Source organism: Homalodisca vitripennis, chromosome 7, assembly GCF_021130785.1.
Source record: "Homalodisca vitripennis isolate AUS2020 chromosome 7, UT_GWSS_2.1, whole genome shotgun sequence".
In the NCBI taxonomy this organism is placed as follows: domain Eukaryota; kingdom Metazoa; phylum Arthropoda; class Insecta; order Hemiptera; family Cicadellidae; genus Homalodisca; species Homalodisca vitripennis.
Genome location: NC_060213.1, coordinates 25,567,577 through 25,579,732, shown reverse-complemented (window position 1 = coordinate 25,579,732; position 12,156 = coordinate 25,567,577). Strand labels below are relative to the sequence as shown.

Here is a 12,156-nt window from a genome sequence, read left to right as displayed (position 1 = left end):
ATTTTGTCTTACCACAACAATTTTGGTCATGTAATCATGCTTTTATTTTTTAACTTGTGACAAAAATGTTCACTTATTATTACACTGCTGACGACATCGAACCAGTTGATCGGATTAGGGATGGAGATTTAACCTATTCAGTAATTAAGTATTCAAGAATGAAATGAATAATTTTAAAATTTACAAATTATAATTTATTAAGCTTTAATTAAATAAACCATACTTGAATGTAAATACTAATGTTAGTGTTAGTCGTAATGGTAATATTGGAAAAACATTGGCAACACTGTATTAGTAAAAGTGGCGTCTGGCCCGGCAAGGATACTAATATTCTTATTGTTGATAGTTGTGTTGTGACTGTGATAGTAATTAACCTTTTATCTGGTTATAAACAATAATAGTAAAAAAACTTTCAAAAATTTTTATAACTTAAGAGCTTAAAACATATTTACTTTATTTTTAATCTTAATATTTACTTCGGACTGTACTTTCAATTATATAGATGAAAGTTTTAAAACCGCACTGGGTGTCTCATGACGGTAAGAAAGAAGCTTTTCAAAGTAACCTTTCTTTATTTAAATTATTGAGTCTTTAAAATCCCAAACACAATTTCTGGCGAAAAAAGAAGCTTTCTGATAGCTCCTCATAGCAAATTATAGGAATGAACTTTTTAATTTGATTTTTTTAAAGATTTTGTAATAACTAGTAGCCTAGTAGTTATATAGCCTAAATAAACCTTTCAGTGTAGTAGATGTAGTTAGTTTCTATGAACCGTACTGTTTGAGCTGAAGATGTACAGTTTTATACTTAATGCTGTGTTGTGGAAGTTTTTAAAACACTTATTAAAACATTTAAAATATTTTCAATTGGTTAGTTTCTTTTTTGTAAAAGACTATAGGGTAATTTGTCGGCATACTTTAAATTAATAAATTACAAATAAAATACAACGTAAACACACATTGATTGGAGTTTATAGTAGCCAATATGATGTTATATTGATTTATATTGAATTAGCCTGTTCACTCAGTTGATAAAAATTATTTATAATAATAAAAGTGTTGAATGTTAGAAAAAAAATTTTTGGTAATGATTAAAAGATGAATAATTTGTTCTCCATGTAGTGTAGTGAGTGAACCGAGTTATAATATATCAATAAATGGGAGAATAAGTTATTAGAACTTTTCCATAGTATAGGATTAAGACTGCAGCTTAATCCTAGAGGTCACAGCTTTGATTCCCAGGGTAGTTAATTAATGTAAATTGTTAATACTGCAGTTTAGGATCGTCTTCCCTAAAAAAAACCATTGTAACTGAAAAATGTTACTACCACAGATGGAATCTCCTTAAAAATCATAATATGGTTATTGTTTTTCGAATGGACCAGTGGGGTTAAACAAAAGATGGCTCACTAGTTTTTCAGAAGAATCAGTGAAAATCATGTAGGTACATTAATTTATATCATCCGGAGGCGACTATTTTTTAACAAAAAAAAAATGTTACCAAGATTAGGTAGCCTACACAGATTTTGAGGCATCACCTAATCATCTTGTTCTTCTTTTTCTTGAAAATCTTGAAGATTTTGTTGAGATATATCTGAGAGGGAGACTTGTTGGCCAATCATCTGCAGAGTAAGTGAATATACTTATACATCAGGTAAATCCTGTGAGTCAGCTCTTCATCATTTGGTAAACAGAGTTAAGAAGGTGATTTAAGATAAATAGGTAACATTTGGCTCCTTTATGGATATCCAAAGAGCTTGGATAATGCTAAATCCAGGCAAAGTGCATGGGCAAGATGACATGGGGTGAAGTACACTGGGAACCAAATGTGTCACTACCTCCTTTTAGGTTCAATGTTTTGGCCAGGACCACCCGAAATGCCCACAGAGATAATCTCTGTCACCTCTGCTGTGAAACCTGTAATAAATTGCCCACTCTGAAACCTCAGTGAGAATGATGTCTATTTGCACAAGGTTATGCAGATGTTGTGATCCTAGTTGTGGGTAAGTACTATTGGACTGGCACAAAATTGTTCCCTTGAGGAACTCCAAAATTGATCACAGCTAGTTTTGATCATTGTTTTTTTTTTTATTGTTTTCTATTTGTAAGATCAAACTCTAGCCACCCACCTCATTGGTTAGTTCCAGCACTTAGTCAGGCTTCTTAAACAGGTCGAAGTTGTACTGAGAATCTTTCCTTACTCAATTACAAGTGGAAACAAAATGACCTTGAGACTGACGTGTGTAGGATATCAGCAGTCCATTTCCTTAGAAGAGAATATCAGTTAAGTGTAAAGTAAATAAACAGCTTAATATTAATTTTTCTGTTTCAGATCTGCCCATATTCTCAATTGACATCCACCCTGATGGAACTCGCTTCGCCACTGGAGGACAAGGTAAATTTTTAATTTTTTAAACATTTATCACATCACATAATTTGTTTTAAATCAATAGTCGTAAGTGATTGTTGGTTTTCTTACAACTAATGAACAAAGTACAAGGGCAAGTGTGATTGTGTAGTGAATACTTCAGTGATAGCTGTAAGATTACAAAGCTTGTCATTTTAGATCATAAAAATTAAGATTAACTCTTAGAGACTTTTAAAAGCTAAAATAATTTACTGGTTGTTCCCCAGATATTTTGATCAAGGAAATGCTGAAATCAATCTTAACTTGTTTTTTTACATTATTACGATCCTTTTTATAATTTATTCTAACATTAACACACTTATACGACAAAATATCTCCCAAATATTATATATATATATATATATAATATTTGTATATATATATATAAAATAATGTGTAATGGTAGCACATTCACCCGGCAAGTGAGAGATCTGGGTTCGACTCCAGGCGGAGCAAGCAGGTACTTTTTGTGATTCAATGTTTATTGAAATTAAATAAGGCTATTGCCATTTATACAATTTAATGTAAATAAAAGTCGTTTGACAGGTATGTGGTCTTCCGATCATATGTTAGTTTGCTTATTTAAACGCATATGTGACAGATACGGCCAAATACAAAATAATTGAATCGGAAAAAGTAAGCGCTCTGTGGTGTAATGGTAGCACATTCACCCGGCAAGTGAGAGATACGGGTTCGACTCCCGGTGGAGCAGGTACTATTTGTGATTCAATGTTTATTGAAATTAAATAAGGCTACCTATTGCTATTTATACAATTTAGTGTATATATAAGTTGTAACTGAGTTTATTAAATATCTCATAATTAATACCAAAGAAGCAGTAATAAAATAATGTGTACTGATCATTACCATAACAAATTAAGATTATGTGAATTATGTGTTGTGTAACAGGTCTTGATTAGAATAAAATGAGGGGCACCTCACGGAGGAACTTGCATTATCAACAACTTAAGCTTTTCTATGTAGAAATAATGTTGCAACTAATATTTTAGACTCCAGCTCCAAGTTTGATCTAGAAATGTCCTTTAAATTTAATCAATAATCTTTTCGAATTCAATCTCCAGTTTATTCAATGTTTTACCTTTTGAACAACTAACACTACTTATAAACTTAAAAACTCGAGTTGACTTCACTTGTTTTGACAAAGAATGGACCTCTGTAAGAAACGTTCCAAGTTGTACCAAAACTTTTACATAAACTCACTGCGCTTTCAAAATGTTTGTATTTTTCACAATCTGTAGTTGATGCATTAATAAGGCTATGGTCCAACTGAGTGGTCAGCAGGTGGCTGGCCGGTTGGAAGAGAGATGAAATGAGACAGCTTGTAATTCTTTGGTGTAGCTTTTGGCTTTGAGACCCACTTTGTTGAGGCTTGTATATCATGTTATAGTGTTACATTTTTATGAGAGGATTGTTACGAGGAGTTCAATGAAGTTGAGAAAATTTAGTAATTGAAAAATTATTGAAGTTGAGTTATATGTTTTGATGTTTTGAATGTAAGAGAATCAGTTGTGTGATAATACAGAAAGTGTTTTCCTGCAGGTGAGGACTCTGGCCGAGTGGTTATCTGGAACATGGCTCCCGTTGCTGATGAAGTTGCGGAACTGAACGAGAAAGTACCTAAAATGCTTTGTCAGTTGGATAATCACTTAGGTAATTGCTTTTCAGTTTGAACTTGTCTTGGAATTTCCACATTAACATTTTCTATGGTCTGAATAAACTGTACATCCTTAATTTTGTTTTATATAAATAATGTTTGTATTCGTACTACAACAAATATATTAATCATTGTATTTTTCTATTAATATTAAGCGTACAATCAATTTCCTAAAGAATTAACTAATAAGAGTATGATGACTATGTTCTAATGATTTCTGATAGTTTTTATTTTTAAGATAAAAGTAAATGATCTTAATGAAAATATTTGTTGTAGTAAAATTCAGTGTTTTAAATATAATTTTCTAATATAGAGTACTGGTATGTTACTAAAGTGGAACTGCAAAAAGTGTAACCGATGGTTCATCTTTTTCAGCATAATATTTGTGACTGTATCTGAAATAAACAAATAGATTGTCAAGTTATAGCTTAGGTTGTTTTAAAGATATAATAATAATGTCCCAGATGTTATGTCTATTACTGGGCCATAGTGCTAGTACCTTCACGTAAAGCCTAAATTATTATTTTGAGAGTATTCACTCTTTCTTCTTAAATCAAAAATTAAACGTTTAAGTACCATATTGGATCTCTTACTTAGGTAATTTAATCTGAATAAAAGCTACTGACCCATTCATTCTTTAAACTACAATGTAGACTGTGTTGCAGCTTGTGTCAACTGCGTTCGTTGGAGCTATTCCGGGAAATATCTGGCGTCAGGAGGTGATGACAAGATGATCATGGTCTGGGTCATCAGTAAATGTCCAGGTTTGTTCCTTGTTCCTGTTTATATTTATAATGATTCTTGCTGTAATATGAGGACTGTTTAGACAGTAACAGGCATTTTGCCTATTTTGGCAATAAGTAGAGTTAGAACCGACATCTTGTAAAAACGTTTTTATACTCAATACGCATCCAAATGTGTACCTCCCACTTTACTCACTGTAACATGTTCAAATGTGTTACAATAGAAAATCTCACCACTTCTGTGAACAGTTTTTTTGCCATAAAAACACAAACCAATTGTTTATTGCCATCTTGTAATATGCACTGAAAATAATAATGAGTGAAAGCTGAGTAAGACAATGGTGCATTGATTTTAAAAAGTTGGTCAAACTCATACCAAAGTTCGCGATGAAGACAATAGTGGTTAATTAAGCCTTGTGAATGATGTATTAGTGATGAAAATTAACAGCAAAATGATAACAGAACTTTCAAACAATTTTTGTAAATTTCAAGGTGTTTGGTGCCTGAGATTTGTGATGGAGGAACTTGATATAGAACTACATGACGTTGTAAACCAGTGTTTCAAATTTATAGATACAACTTTGAAAAACAGGTTTCACAGTATGATAAGTGCCTTAATTTAAATGTCAATATGATGTAAAAAATCAGTTTAAGAATCTATTTTTTTAATGTATATAAAATATTTTATTTATTCCTTTATTAATTTTGTGTATCTCAAAACATCTTTAGCATTCAAGACAGCCCTTGTATACTCGTTTGTTTTGTCCCAAACGACAATAGAAGAGCATCCTTTCAAGTTTATTACCGTTACATGTCAAAGTTAATCTATTACCACCTTTTTTATTAATTTGGATTTATTTTGTCAATTCAGACATATTATTAAAATGTGTAAATATATTCTATTGCTTTTGTTTTTATTTGACGTATTCAGAATTTGCACTGTTATAAATGTTGTCTCAATCAAAGAATGTCTTGTAAAAGTTCCATATTAATAAAAAGAAATAAAAGTTTAATTAACTGTTAAAGAATACTTTTGTAATAAATTGGAAAATGGGAAGATGCCATCTCAGTATTCTATCCAACACTTGTTAACCTTCTGTAATATAGAGGAACAGCAGAGTGACATCTCAATATTCTAGCCAGAAAACGTGTTAACCTTCTGTAATATAGAGGAACGGCAGAGTGACATCTCAATATTCTAGCCAGAAAACGTGTTAACCTTCTGTAATATATAGGAATGGCAGAGTGACATCTCAATATTCTAGCCAGAAAACGTGTTAACCTTCTGTAATATAGAGGAACGGCAGAGTGACATCTCAATATTCTAGCCAGAAAACGTGTTAACCTTCTGTAATATATAGGAATGGCAGAGTGACATCTCAATATTCTAGCCAGAAAACGTGTTAACCTTCTGTAATATATAAGAATGGCAGAGTGACATATCAATATTCTAGCCTGAACACTTGTTATTTTTTTTACTTTAAGGGAATGACAGTGCTAAGCTTGTAAATAAGTAAACTCCCAACAATAGTTAACAAACAATACAGCTATTTTTATTTATTATCATCATGTATGGATGGTTTGTGAGAAATATTCACCTTTAAGAATATGTTTTTACGCTTTTGAGCTTGAAATAATTAATGAATGTTATAACTTTGTTTTGTTTTCAGTTTATATTTTGCACATATATTATTAAACAATATATTTATATTAAACAATGACATGTGCCCTTGAAAAATTGTGCTCTAATATTTAAAGAGAAGATTTTGGAAAACTTTTTTGATCAACAACAAAATAATACATTTTATTATCGGAAATTAACTGAAGGTTTAAATACAAGCGTAAGGAAAAATGGCATAGATGTAGATTGTAATTTATAGAAAAAGATAATTTGTAAAAACAAAGGAAATAACTTAATCATTGGTAGTTGTTATGAAAAATAACTGTTGTTAATGTTGTTGTGCGTAGGTGGTTGTTAATGTTTTTTGTGCGTAGGTGGTGGTGCAGTGTTTGGTAGTAAAGGAGTAGTGAATGTGGAGTCGTGGCGATGCGTCTCTACGCTGAAGAGACATGACGGGGATGTGCTGGACATCGCTTGGTCTCCTCATGACGTTTGGCTGGCCACCTGCTCTGTGGACAACACCGTCATCGTCTGGGACGCTCACAAACTGCCAGGTTACCAGGGATTTGTTTGTTTTTATAGAAATACATGGACACTGTTTTTGTGCTCTTTGCTATTTTTTAATAGTGAATATAATTTTGTTAATTAAAAATGTTTGACACTGAACAGGTGTATTTTAAAATCTAATCAAGTATTTTGGCTATCAAATTATTTACCACAGCTCATTGGTTTTTATACAAATATGAAATGGGCGAAGGAATATTGTTTGTTTTTTTATAGCACTTTTAAAGTTATGTTTTGATAGTTTTGTTAAGATTATGATGATTCCTAGAAGGATTAGATTTGCAAAAATGTCTTTTAAAGTCGTCTTAAAAGTGAAGAACATTTACATTCGATACTGCAACGATCTTTAAATTTAGTTGCAAAGCATTATATTTATAACAAAATTAGAAAATCTTAATGTGATATACAAAGCATGAATGGTTTTTTTTATTATGAGAAACCTTTGTTCTGTGATAGTTTTGGTGATGATTTCCAATATTTATAATGAACATAGCTTAAGTTTTAAAACATTGTCCTCTAAACTTTGACGGGGCAGTAAAGAACGTATGCGTGGTCGATTTATATGAATGGTACTTGTGTACCATTCAAATAAAAATGTATGAAATATTCTTTCCTTTGCAGTTTTTGGGTTTTTATGAAATCTTATCCCATTTGTTTATCTTTTAACGGAATGAATTGCAAACTTCTAGGAATTAAGTGTACAAGCATATGTTTACAAGGAAATGGTAATAAATGTTTTATTTTTGTGTACAATAATGTTATCTACCATGATCATGTAGATAAAATGTATTATAAAAATAAAAATGGTTGGTATGAAAATATACTTAGGCAATTTAAATTACACAGAATGGTTTTGTAATCCAAAAATGTTTGCTACAAGCTCAAATTTAATAGCATAGTGCTCTATAATACAGGTAAAAGCGGGTAATGTTTGAAGGTCATAATTCTTAAGCAACAGGACCAGTTTTATCTAAGATTTTCTTGTTAAACTGTGTTGAAAATGTGCTAATATTCAATATTAAAATATTTTGGCCTCACTTTAGAGATCAATCTTCAATAGAAATTGCTGGTCCAACTCCTTTTGATTGAATAGGTGGCGGTCTATAACAAGATTGAAAATATTTCAAAATGTGCCTCTGGGATAGTTATTTAGTTCACAAAAAGCCTTTGAAATGGCACTCCTTGCTTATCATGGTTGACTAGGAAGTATTTTTAGACAACCTAAATTCTGCGGAAAGGGGAGGATAGCACTCCTTATCTAGTTCCTTCCCCTGGTTGTCTGTTTTGCACCTCCCATGAAACCATAACCAAGTATATCCATTGTTTGCCCAGATGATAAGATAAGATGGTAGACCATATCTACAAAACTTTGAAATTAGAATATGCTGTAATAATATTATTAGTTTATATAATTTTTCAGTTTTATTAGATTGTACCGCGAATTTGAATTTAGATCAAATGGTAAATGGTCATTTTTAGTTCTTTTTCAATAAATATGCTAATTTTAACTAAAATGCCCTGTATTATATGTTTTTGCATTTACTTCTTTTAGTGTATTTGTTAAAAAAAAAGCTTTGAACTTTAAAGTTATAGATGTCTTGATGTTATAGGAAAGTTATGGAACTCATTAGCGGTGTGTGAAGGGTCAACACAGTTTTTAAAACCAGAAAGCCTTGATAATAATGTTTGGAGGGTTACATTCACAAGTTAGGCCACCATTCGTATTCGTTAGACACATCAGGTCGACATTTTTTTATCCTTAGTTTTTCTTCTACTATACAGTATATAAGTGTGGGCGTTTTGTACAGAGGTGGTCGCAGTTCTGAAGGGTCACACTGGACTAGTGAAGGGGGTCACCTGGGACCCTGTGGGCAAGTACCTGTCCTCTCAGTCAGACGACAAGAGTCTGAGGATCTGGCGCACAGGTACCTGGGAAGAGGAGGCTGTCATACAGAAACCCGTTTCAGGAGGTCAGCAAAACTGTTATTTTGTCTTGTAAAACTATTATTGTTCTAATATTAAATACTACTATCCAATGAGTAACCATTGAATTTTAAAGTAGTTATTTATTCTTATTTTTAAATTGTATATCACACAAATCTATTAAAAAACAATATCAAAATATTATAAAACAATACCCTTTATAAAATTGTAATTTGATAAACTTTGTAAACTATAATAAAAATAAATACTTTAAAATTTTTTTCGCTGTTACTGTTTCACTTCTCGGTACATGTTTACCAACATTTTCTGATATACAAAAATAAAGTCTTTATGAAAACGTGTTTTTGTAGTTATAAAAATAAAATATCATTTTTGTGCCCCCCTACTTCAGCACTGCGATCGGTGCCCTGAACTGTCTATCTATATTTACTGCAAGCACAGACACCATTGTGGCAATAACTGAGAAATTCATTTTCTTAGTGAAAATGAATCCATGAAAGCAATTGAAATTAACTGTCAGATTTGCAAAGAGTATGGTCCACGTTTTTGCAACTGAAGTAGCATCTTATGTGGTCAGCACCACAATAACGACGATGGTGTCACAACTGTGTTCTAGTTGATGTTAAATCAGGCAGCAAACCTCCAGAAAGATACCAATACTACAAAAAAGGTGTATTCGTATTATTTTGACCTTGATGGGAATGATACAGTAAAAAATAAATTTTCTAGTTTGGGTACAATGACAGTTTATAGTCATTACAAGCTATTCTCCACACTAATAAATTAATGAAAGCTAACAAACTACCTTTATTAGGAAACAATCACTGTTATAATACTAGACAAAAGGGGAGTATAGCAACTGAATTCCATAAATTGGAAATCTCTAAAAAGAAAACGACAATCTTCCTACATACATAAAACATGAAAAGTGTTTAAAAAATTGAAATATTATCTAAAAGATTATTTTATTAACAAAATTTTATTTAATTTTGAAGAGCTTGAAGCATAGCTTTGCGTTTTTATGAGATTTTAAGAATATTCTGAGATTATGAGATTTTAAGTATTGTAAAATAGGGTTCTACTGAATTTGTTTTTGCCACATTGTTTGGGGTAAGAACATATTAATCAATACATAGATATAGTATAATCCTTGGACAGAATATATAATTGTTTTTTATTGTAAATGCTTGACATGTACTGACATGAATAAAGATATTTCAATTCAATTCTTGTTGTTCAATTTGATATGTGCCTTAATTTAATATTGGTGGCTATAAAAAAGTGGGCCTTCATATAAAAACAAAACTTTTGCAGAGTTTACTTTTTTATATACAGGGTGGCGCAAAAGTCACTGGACAGTTGGTTAAAAGAAGAAAAAAATAACAGCAAGACGTAGTACAATAGTTTTCGTCCGTGATGTTGGTATTACTAAATGTTGGTAATTATGCCTTTTTAAGTTTGCAATACAATGCAATGAAACACACAACAATTGAACTAGTGAGTTCATCTGTGACACGTGTTTAAAGCTGTAGTCCCCGAATTATTATTTTTCTAATAGAATTTTTGTTAAACATTAGTCATAATGTTAACGAAAGAAGAAAGGATTTTCGCGTTAAAAACATTTTTTTAAAGTGGTGCTACTGCAGTTTGTTAATGAATGGGGAATACACTTTAGATCAAAACCACCGTCTAGACAAACAGTGTACGACATACGAGAGAGATTTGAACAACATGGATCTGTTATGGATGCACCAAGGTCTGGCCGCCCAACAACAGTCTAAACTGATGACAATTTATTGCGGGTATGTTTAGCTGTAACCAAAAGGCCTCGAAAATCGACCAGATGATTAGCATCTGAGCTGGATTTAAAAAAATAATTTCAAATAAATCTAGTCTTGTTTTAACCAACTGTCCAGTGACTTTTGCGCCACCCTGTATACATCAAGAGTATACTTATAAAACATGCCTTGTAATAATGATTCATAATCTTTTAACTATAGTATGTATTTTAATTTAAAATTCAGAATGTGTTAACCCTTTGAGTGCCGGGCTTATTTTGATGTTGCATGCGAAAAGTGCCAGGCCTCCACACTATTGGTTACGCAAGAAATGGCAGGGCATATTTGTAAAAAATGTAGAAGTTTAGGAAAACGTTTACAGCTCTCTTATTTATGAACAGATCTTTGTGAAACTTTGTTTAAACAGTTCATAATACACTATATTTGAACATTCAAACACAAAATATAAGGTCATGCATTACAAAATATATATTTTTTTAGTATATGTATATAAACTTACATGATTTTTTCTTTTTTTCAAAGTTTAAGGTAGATATCAATTACAAAAAAAAATCTATAGGTCAATTTTTATTTGTTTTTAGTGATGCTCCTATGGTTGAGCACACACACTGTCCAAGTTTTATTACATTTGATCCACAAATAACATATTTACATCACTTAAAACAAAATATGCGATACAACAGTACTTTTTCAAAAGCTTTCGTTTCTATGGCGTAACAATTAAATTCAAGCTTCCAGTTGCAAAACAACTTAAATAATATATTTTTTATAAAAACAAAAAAGAACCAATTCACTTTTTACAAAATAAAATAACTACTTATATATAAAATGTCCGTTTGGGCATGTACCTAACAAGTATGTTTCGGGAACCAGAATGTGTGGGTACTTTGGGATTATACCGACTACACAAGTATGAAGAACACAAAAATATAAATTTGTAGAAACAAACATGATAGAACGAAAAAACTCTTTAATTACAAACTTACAACGATTATCAATTGTTAATGGGGTCAGATTCCGTTATATGCCCCCAACGCTTAAACTTTTTTTCAATGAACTTTGAACGTTATAAAACGGTGTAGTTGAGTAACAGAACTAACATTCTATCAGTCAACAAGCATTTCCAGGTATTTTGATCGGTATTGTTGTCGCTGTTATCTTATCTTTCTAGAGAATCCTGATTACGGGGCGCGATAACGAGACTCTGATAACGAGACTCTGCAATCACGTTATCTACTAGACCGCTCGACTTTGACCTCTGTCTGAGGATGGGGAGGAGTTTGCGATAAGACAATATTCCTGTTTTATATTGAAGAAATATTGTTCTAAGCTAATCTAGTTATCAGTAGAAGTAAAATGTCAAATAACGATTCATGTCTGGGTGTGGTCGGTATAATCCCAAAG

At 31.6% G+C, this 12,156-nt stretch overlaps 1 protein-coding gene across 1 annotated transcript in view; it reads left to right on the top strand.

Moving 5' to 3' along the window:
* Positions 1–325: 325 nt before the first annotated feature.
* Positions 326–12,156, top strand: part of LOC124365714 (protein HIRA homolog) — a 53,025-nt gene continuing 41,194 nt past the window's right edge. Inside the window, exons 1-6 of the mRNA XM_046821660.1 lie at positions 326–539; positions 2,332–2,394; positions 3,967–4,077; positions 4,747–4,845; positions 6,820–6,999; positions 8,818–8,969. Of these exons, the coding sequence (XP_046677616.1) occupies positions 503–539; positions 2,332–2,394; positions 3,967–4,077; positions 4,747–4,845; positions 6,820–6,999; positions 8,818–8,969 (642 nt within the window). The 5' untranslated portion in view covers positions 326–502. The remainder of the gene's footprint in view (positions 540–2,331; positions 2,395–3,966; positions 4,078–4,746; positions 4,846–6,819; positions 7,000–8,817; positions 8,970–12,156) is intronic.